A 9864-nucleotide genomic window follows, 5' to 3' on the forward strand; every position below is an offset into this window, starting at 1 on the left:
AGGTGATATTTTCCCCCCCAACACCCAAAGCCCGGGGGGGGGGGGGGACACGGGGACGGGAATATCACAAGAGCAGCTACGTCTTCTTTTTTCTCTACATTCAACTGTCTCAAGCCTGTTTCTAAAGGTCTGATCACTTCTTAGTGAGCAATGAGAGAAGATTTAACTTCTCAGGTTCTTGTAGTGCTGTAAATTACTGAGTAACTGTGAAAGCCTGTCAGATAGGGTTCAGCTCCTGACATCCTCAGTGCCACAGCTCAGCCCTCGGGGCAGTAATTCCCCCACTTTCCATTTGAAGAGCTGGACAAAGTAACTCCAGGTGTGCCACCATGACATCTCCCTGCTTCGAGCTGGACTTCGGGCTCCCAGCACTGGTTACGCTCCCTCTGCACTACTGCCTAGGGCAGAAAGCATACCTCCAGCCCTTCAGCTTGCACCTCAATTTGTCAAATTGTGTGCACTGCAATAGCAAGGACATCTAAAACTCAGTTATGTCTGCACGAAATTTCAGCCCTGTGTCACTTCCACCATGACATCTCCCTGCTTCGAGCTGGACTTCGGGCTCCCAGCACTGGTTACGCTCCCTCTGCACTACTGCCTAGGGCAGAAAGCATACCTCCAGCCCTTCAGCTTGCACCTCAATTTGTCAAATTGTGTGCACTGCAATAGCAAGGACATCTAAAACTCAGTTATGTCTGCACGAAATTTCAGCCCTGTGTCACTTAAATTAATTATAGCTGATCTGGAACAGTTGTTCTTTGCTAAGGAGATTGTGCTCTTAACTCTTCCTACACAACAGATGATAAAATGTGGTGCTTTAAAAGCAAAGACTTCCTAGAAGGCTCAGTGTTGGATAATCATATTGGGATTAATTCCTGCCTGCCAGCCACAGCAAATGCCACTTCCCCATGAGCAATTTAACTCAAGAACAGCCATCCCCAGCCAGCTGGGCCTCTGGATCCTGATCCTGCCCCTGGCAGCCACTGACAGCACTGCAAGAAGAGCAAGACAAGTGCTCAGCGGTGCAGCCCCGGCCCCAGCAGCTGGATGTTCAGGGACATGAACACGATCTGAGTGACCAGTGTGGATATCTTTTTCTCAGAACCAGGCTTTGGTTAAAACTTACCTGGAAAAACAAGATAAAAGTGGGAATACATCTTAGGCAAGCTTCTTTCTTATTTTAATGCCATCTCTTTTTTGAGCTTCCCATTTGACAGTGCAACTTGGTCACCCTTTGCTAAAATTTTGCATTTACTTTAATTGGTGTTATCAGTCCTGCATGGATTTCAATTCAGCATGAAACAAATTGACTGTCAGAAATCTACTGAATTATTCACATTCCCATTAAACCATATTCTACCCAACATCAACTGTAACGCACTCCATATTACAACACAGAAGCAAGGGCCAATTTTGCCTGAAATACTGTTTTCAGAGTCATTCTCCCCACTGAACGTTTTTAGCTGAACACAGTTCTCGGCCTACATAAATTGTATGGGCTAAGAGAAACGTGACAGGGAAGAGCTGGTGGCCTCTGCCCACCAAACCCCATGGCCCCATGGATGCAGCTCTGCCTGAGCCCTGCCAGCTGGCAGCAGCACTGCCAGGGACACACAGCTGGGGCTTGTACAGGGACAATGAGAGCTGAACTTGACCTCACTCAGCACCACCAGCATCCTAACTCTGTCAGCAAATTATTATTGCAGTCTAAGTCATATTTAGGCTTCAGTGGGGACCAGCTGGGTTAACTCACCCAGCAAGCAAAGCTGCCCCAAGCTGGATACACCACCCACAGCACTGAATAGCACAAAGCAATTACTGGAGGAAACTGCTCTACACCATGATGAAAAACTTTAGAAATTGAAAAAAAAAAAAAAAAAAAAAAAAAAAAAAAAAAAAAAAAAAAAAAAAAAAAAGAGTCACACAACAAAATAAAATAAAGAGAAAGTAAAAAAACCCTGAGTTTTAAAAACAACAGTGCCATTTGGGAAGGTAACCAGCTCTTGCATCATGCCAGTTTACCAAATTAACTCTCTGGTAGTTAATAAGAAAAAGGAAGTTTCAGATTGCCCCATACTTCTCAAAAACAGCAAGGCAAAGTAAAGGATGGGACTGAGAGACACTTACCGCCTCAGCCCAAGGAGCACCCAGCAAGCAGCACTCCCTCCCTCCAGGTTAAAGGCACCAAGAAGGACTCCCCCAGCTGAGCCAGATTTAAGGGGCTGGCAGCAGGCAGCATGCTGGGAGGGAGCAGCCTTTAAAAGAGCAACCCATGCAATCTGGAAATTATACTGTCTTATTTGGATATATCATTTCTGATCCTCATTTGTGCTGGGTGTCCCTGCACATTACATTTGTGCATGTATATGAATGAATTAATGTGTATGTATCTGTGTGTGTATGTACACGGCAAGAAGGATTTCACTTTCTTGCAATGACTACTTCTCACTACAGAAATAATAATACTTCAAATATTTTAAAACACTAACCAGATCCACTGCTGCTTTTATAAGATAAGTTTTTTTTTTCCTTTTCCCAGAGTGAGAAACCAAAATATCTCACACTTTATATTTGCAAGGTTACCTCATTCGGTGCAATCATCTTCAGCTACAGTTGGAGGCAGACAACCAGCCTGGGTGGACCCCAGCTGAGCGATCGCAGAATACTGCAGCACTAAACGGCCCTGGCGCAGCTCTCAGAGCCAACCACAACAGTGACAAGAAATGCCCCAATGTCCCGCAGGGAGCCAGTAGCAGCCCCAAGAGTGCAGCTGGCCCACAGCTGGGCGCCCTGCCGAAACACTTCAGAGATTCCTTCAATGTAGGGACTGCCACCTGCTGCGGTAACACGTCAGCCCAGGGACAACAGAGATGCTTTCACTTTGACATACAGAGCTAAATCAAAGCATGCCCACTGGGCATAATCCTCACTCATCCTCACTCTTCCATACGTTCCTAAACTGTGCTTTGCTTAAAAATGTTTAATTTAAAATCCAGATTTCACTGGGAAAAGGGATGAGGAGAGGCACAAGTAGGTGACTGTTAGGTGTGACCGGGACGAAGGTGCTCGGTCCTGATGCCTTGGGAGCTGTCCCGAAGCACTGCACAGCCGAGCGTGCGTTACCTCCTCCAGCACACCCCCAGCACTGCTTTCTTGTGCTTTTTCTTGTCTTTTCAGGTTTCTGCTGCTGTGGAGCGCCGTGCTTATCATGTACCCGACCAGTCTGGCCGTCATTGCGCTGACCTTCTCAAACTATGTCCTGCAACCTGTCTTCCCTAACTGTATCCCCCCCTATAATGCCTCCAGGATCCTCTCCATGGTGTGTTTACGTGAGTATTTGCTTCTTGCACACGCACAAAGATTGCCTCGGTTTTACATGGGACCCCAGCTCCAGCCAGGCTGGGGTCACGGCCACAACCCAAAAGACAAGCAGGGAGGTCCCAGGACAGGCACCATGACCGGTGCAGGGTATTCAGTCCTTTCCCACTTGCCTACAGCAAGCACAGTGGGCTGGAGCGGGGCACAACGGCACCCTAATCCCTGCAGGTCCTGGGGAAAGTGGCAGCAGGTGAGCTTGTGGCGTAGGGCAGTGCTATGCTCCCTGCAGAGCCATGAGCACTCGGCACGGGTGACCCACCGGCATGGCTTACCCAGCAGCACAGGCTACCCACCACCATTTGAGCCCTTCCTAGTCTTCTTTTACATTCACAAATGCGAGTATGTAGGAAGCACAGCACGCCACTGGCTCTGCATTGATTACTTACAGAGCCAGCAAAAGCAAACCAGAGCTACGGGGACTGAAAACGTTCACCGTTTCCATGAGGAGGTGGCGATCCCCGCACATTGAGTACTACTCGGGCACAATTACTAGAGCTGGGGGGAGCTCCAACCAGCAGAGCCCGAGAGGGGAAGGCCGCTGGCTGCCAGGGATGCCCCGGCAGCTGGGAGTCTCCTAGGGAAAGGCAACGCTCCTCCTCACCCTCACTCCTGGCCATGCTAGAGCTCCCCACAGGAACATGCGTGTCAGTCTGTGTTTCTCAATGCTTTGACTGTGTGTTCTTTAATAAACATAATTTCATTTCACTGAATTCAGTCTTTTGCTCTCCAGTCCTCCTGACCTGGGTGAACAGCTCCAGCGTTCGATGGGCAACACGCATTCAGGATATATTTACAGCAGGAAAACTCTTAGCCCTGGCCCTTATCATTATTGTGGGCTTCATACAGATCTTTAAAGGTACTCTGTGAGACAACTCTAACATGGGTATGGTGCTGTTGATAGACTTGATTTTTCCCACTTACTGCACTGTTTCCTCCTTACAAACTGACCCAAATGAGCGCTGGGTTTAGCCGAGCTGTGGGGCTGTATGCTCACACAGCCGTGGAAAGGATGGCACAACGGACAAATCAGCTGTATCCCCTTAAACAAGTCTCTTTCCGGCCCACCTTGTCGGTTTTGATAGAACAAAGGAGAGCAGATGAGGATGTTTCGGAATAGTTACTGAAATTTTTTAATCTGTTGTATGTTCCTTAAATTTGAAGTGCTCTGAGTGGAAAATGAATAAGCGATGCCTTGCCCAGGGCAGGAAGACACCTGCTTCATTTTGGGCACTAGTCTTATTTCCTACAAAAAATCACTTATAAGATTAAAAATAGGCAAAAAAAAGTCTCGCTGATTCACCAACTTAGTGGAAAGCAGAAAACACAAAAGGCTCACAATGTTTTTATCGTGTATATGATGAGTCATATAAAGGAAGATGAAATATGACATTTACAGAGAGCAGAAAACTTGTTTTCTCAGTGGTAATAGTCCCACAATCTTGACAAATCTTCCAGCCCCACAGACATTTTATTTTTCAATATTTCTACTAAACAACACCAAATTCTTGTAAAAGAAAACCGCATTAAGAACAGGTAGGAATTTACCCTGCTAAGGAGGCATCCTCAGACAGTGCAGGTTGGCAAAGGGTCCCATGAGTCACAGCGGTGACACTGGTGCTGCGGCACAGGTGGCAGTGAGGGATGCCCGTGCGTACAGCCCGAGCTGCCTCCCCAGGACGCTGTCCTGCAGAAAGCACTGCAAGTGCAATGCCAGCCCATGGTGACATGAAGAGCATGAAGTCCCAAATCGAATAAAGAATAAAGAATAAAAATAAAGAATAAAAAGCAAAAGTTTACCTTTTTTCCAGTGTCTCTGGTAGGTAGGGGTGGCTTAACCTCTTGCTTGCGCTCTCTGTGCAGGAAACTATGAAGAGCTGACACCAAGCAACGCATTCAATTTTTGGATGACTCCATCCGTGGGGCATTTAGCGTTAGCTTTTCTTCAAGGGTCATTTGCGTTCAGTGGCTGGAACTTCTTGAACTATGTAACAGAAGAACTGGTTGATCCCCGCAGGCAAGTATCCATTTCCATGCCATCCACATTTTCTTGAAGTGCTGAGACATTGGAGCCATCTGGTAATATTATTCATTTAATAAGCTGCAGCAATGTCCTTCCACCTCTATGGGACCAGTCTTTCTAAAGGAGAGAGAGATTTTTTGTTTAGAACAGATAGCAGGCAAGTTAAAGAATCACTGAAATTAAAAATATATTGCACAAGGCATTAACTGAATCAAACCATCCTATAGACAAAGTGGTATCTTTATGGCACTATTCAATCATACAGTGCTTCTATAGCAGAAAATTAACCATTGATGAGATGCCCCACAAGTATCTATAGGGAGAATCACTTCTATTACAAAAATGTTGAATTATGCTGGAAGTCACTTTGCTTTTTCATCCAAAGGGGATCTTCCACAGACACCTGAAAGAGAAGATTAGAAAGTTGTTGCGCAGTGAAGGCAGCCCTCCCTGCCCCAGCGTGGCTGCGGGCACCTGCCCGCCGGGGCGACCAATGTCGGGTCGCTGCTGGTCCTGGGTACAGGAAGGGGCTTGGAAATGATTTATCATGAGCAGAATGGGAAAGCTGGAGGGAAAGTGAATTTTAGTTTAGTAAAGCAAAACTCAAATGTTTCAACATTTCTGAGCTGATGAAGTGGAATGACAAATGCCAAGAGCAGCTCTCGAAGCGTTAGTTATTTCTGGGCATCCAATGCACACAGCAATTAAACAAGGAGAATTTAAGCTATTACACAGCCTGGATGGGAATGAATTAAAGCTGCAGCCTTATGAGCGGCTCTGCATATGCCTTCACACTAGTGAGTGGCAAAGTGCATGTCCAGACATCTTGGCAGGAATAAAGAAAGTGTGGTAATGTGTTCCCTCAATAAAACACCAACATTTTAATGGATCACCACAATTTCAAAGCTGCATAATGAAAAGTTATGACTTAAATACGGCAAATATGGCCTTAGTTGAGAAATAGAGAAAAACGAGTGAATGGCCTTTTTAAAAATTATTTTTGCAGCCTCTGAGGGGAAACTAAAACATAAAAAAATAATTGGATAACCAAAAACACTTCCCATTTTTACTAAATCTGTTCAAAATAACTAAGGTTAAATAAATTTTTTAAAAACTTTTTTCCAAATCTGACACACAGCAAAAAATGCATTATTGCGTTAGATACAGAATGGTTCAGGTGTCCACCTCTAAGGAGGTCTCTGGATCAGAGGTCAAGTACATCTGTACTACTGTAGGTTGCCATGGTGTTGTATGACCGGACCGGGTTTACGGCATGGGATGGGCCAAGGCCAAGGCCAAGGCCAAGGCCAAGCCACCTGAACAACAGGATCCCATTCCTTTTCAGGGCAGGTGAAGGTAAAGCAAAACAAGGCATTTTATTCCACCGCTGGTGCCTGTACATAGGGCTTTTGAGAAACAGCTATTTCATTTTTCAGCAACACACTGTCTCGATCCCAACCAACAACCCAAAGGGAGCACATGGTATTTTTGTCCCAGGGAGCTCTCCTGCAGATGTGGCATTTCGTAGCACTTTTAGCCTTCTCCAACCTGCACTGGGTCAAAGAGCCGATGGAAGCGCTGCTCCCCTCCAGAGAAACAACCAATGAACCCCCCCAGCTGGGTGACCTCCCCCGGGCCGTACACGGTTGTTGTGGTCTCGCTATGCATGACTGTAATTTCTTTTCTACCCTCCTAATTCTTTTATTAGGAACCTACCTCGTGCCATATTCATATCCATCCCATTGGTGACATTTGTGTATACGTTCACCAACATTGCATATTTCACTGCCATGTCACCCCAAGAGCTCTTATCCTCCAACGCTGTGGCGGTAGTAAGTAAACCATTCCCTGGATGTCTAAAATACACTTTGATTTCGGTTCTGTGCTTTGCAGTGTATTTCAGTTTCTCTGCCTTCTGTTGCTTTAGACATTTGGTGAAAAGTTACTGGGCTATTTTTCCTGGGTTATGCCAGTCTCAGTGGCCCTATCTACATTTGGAGGAATAAATGGATACCTTTTTACCTCATCAAGGTTAGATGGAGTACAATTTTATGAACGTTATCTAATTTGGGGAGGGGCTGTTTTAATTTCATTTGCTAAAGCAACGCTAGCTAGACATTTTGGGTGTTGTAGAGCATGAGGTTGTTGTTGGGCGTGTTGGATACATTCAGTTATGAATTGCTCTGTTTCAAATAAGCGAATGTAATATTGAATCGTGGAATCTCTTGCAAAATAATCCTTATGAACTAGTGAAAGTGTCTGCAGATGTGGAATAACTCATAGTAAGAGCCAAACACTGCTTTAGCGTGGAACCAAAGTAATTTTACATCAATAAAGTTCCAATTTTACATCAATAAAGTTAGCTGCAAGCTAAACTGTGCTTCGCTCAAAGAGGAGTTTTAGGGCCTGGTGCTGTTCCCAGTTGCAGACATTTTCATTCCCGTGCTGGAAAAACTCCTTTCAGGCAAGATGCTTTGCATGCACACTGCTGATAGTGGGGCCAGAATCTGTAAAGTCTGTTATGTTGTAGTCTATAAAGTCTATTTATACTAATTGACCTCTCTGAACTTAATTAAAAAGTTACAATTTTTTTTTTGAGGAAACAACTCAAGTCTTAAGTACGTCAGGAAAGTTATTTATCTGAGCACTTCCATGAGTATAATGAGATGCAACAAATCTGAGTGCATATGTAACAGGTTATGCACTTAAAAGTGAAATCTTAAGGCATGTTAAATCCTATCCAAAACCCTTTTGACACTGGAAATATTATCTATGAGGGTTTTTATGCCTTGGCTATGTATGGCTGAGCACCACACAACCTTCACAGTATTCATCCCACCCTGGGTAAAGAAGCAACACTGACCAGCAGGCAGGGACCAGACAGATTTTGGCCCTCCTCCTCAGAGGTAATTCAGCATCTCAGAGCAGGTCATTTCACGGATGACATTAGCCATTAAAGGCCTCATATACCGAAGGGTCTAGTTTAAATAACTTACGCCAGGTTACACAGGCAGTCTCTAGTCATTTCCCCAGTCACAGCCCAGCACCCACAGGCCACAGCTCCCTTCCACAGCAAGGCCAATGCGGGCGGTTGAGATTAGAGACGTTATATGGCTCTAATAGATATTGAAGAGGCTGTTGTGCACGCAGTGGATTCAGCATTACTATTCTTATTTCCAGGTTATGTTTCTCCGGTGCCCGAGAAGGCCATTTGCCAAGTTTGCTTGCCATGATCCACGTCAAGCACTGCACGCCCATCCCCGCCCTGCTCGTCTGTGTAAGTTTTAACATCCCTGCTCTGTCACCCTGTAACCTGCTCTTAGAAATACTGAATCACGGAGAGGAGAGCTGAAAAAATCCTTGAGAGGCCATTTTACCCCAGAGGAGGAGAAGCAAGTAGCCTTGGAGTGCTGCTTGTGGGTGTTGGCTGAGCAGCTCTGATGGCCCCAGAGAGGAGCAGTCTTCAGCCTCCGAAATAACCTCTCCCTCTCCCAACCACCTGTGACGCTTGGAAGGTTTCCCTCATACCTAACTTGAGCTGCAATATAAGCCCATTACCACTTGTCCTACCCACAGCAGAGATAGAGACTGGCTTTTGAAACAGAGGTACTTCATTTAAGAAAAGACAAGCTCTTTTGACCAATTTTGCCTGCTTTCCACAAACATTTGGAAATCTCCATGGTCACTGCTAATATCACTCGATCAGGGCTGTTTAGAACCTGACACCAAAGCCAGAGACATGGTGGGTACCAGGGAGAGGACAAAGTGCTCCAAAAGTTACTTACTCTCAGTGGGCAAGACATCTTGTGAGGGATGATCGGGCAGTGCTCTGAGGACCAGGGGTATTTCTTTTCTGTGAGCCAAAAAATTGAGTAGGGACAATGATTACAGTGGCCCTGAATAAAGCATCTGCTGAATGGTACATCAGGCATACACCTGCAAAGATCAGAAACCAATGGGCCAAGTGTTGGGAGGGCTTGGGGCTGGTCAGGTTGCCAGTGTGCTCCTGCGGGAAGATTTCTCTAACTTTTTATACAGCATAAATGTCCACGATACTAATGACTTACAGAAGTTATTTGAAACAAAGAGCTTTATACACTTTTACCAATAGTGAAGCTAGAATATGTGATGGGTTTTACTGCGGCATAGAAGATGTTAAAGAGGGAAATGATTCCTGGTGCTGCCGTCCCCAGCTGTGTGGCCCGAGCAAGGGAATTCCCTGAAGGGCGTTTGCTTGAAATCTCAACTGCTCAATCTCTGAAATGCATCAACTGCTGCCAACTGCAGATTTGCCACTGATATCAAAACAGCAAGGGTTTGACCCCAGATGCACTAGGAAGGCGCACGTTTCTGTGTCTCCTGGCTCTAACAGCAATTCTGGCACAATACACCCAGACCAAATTTCACCAAATAAGCCTCCTGCACATTCCACTTCTATGACAAAATACCCATCTAGCTGAGGCTTT

At 45.6% G+C, this 9864-nt stretch overlaps 1 protein-coding gene across 1 annotated transcript in view; it reads left to right on the forward strand.

The window, feature by feature from the left end:
* SLC7A10 (solute carrier family 7 (neutral amino acid transporter light chain, asc system), member 10) overlaps window positions 1–9864 on the forward strand; it is a 29916-nt gene that overhangs the window by 16000 nt on the left and 4052 nt on the right. Inside the window, exons 3-8 of the mRNA XM_009320322.1 lie at window positions 3178–3329; window positions 4109–4234; window positions 5239–5392; window positions 7107–7230; window positions 7326–7429; window positions 8579–8675. Of these exons, the coding sequence (XP_009318597.1) occupies window positions 3178–3329; window positions 4109–4234; window positions 5239–5392; window positions 7107–7230; window positions 7326–7429; window positions 8579–8675 (757 nt within the window). The remainder of the gene's footprint in view (window positions 1–3177; window positions 3330–4108; window positions 4235–5238; window positions 5393–7106; window positions 7231–7325; window positions 7430–8578; window positions 8676–9864) is intronic.

The sequence above is a fragment of the Pygoscelis adeliae genome, unplaced genomic scaffold (genome assembly GCF_000699105.1).
Source record: "Pygoscelis adeliae isolate BGI_AS28 unplaced genomic scaffold, ASM69910v1 Scaffold62, whole genome shotgun sequence".
NCBI lineage: Eukaryota > Metazoa > Chordata > Aves > Sphenisciformes > Spheniscidae > Pygoscelis > Pygoscelis adeliae.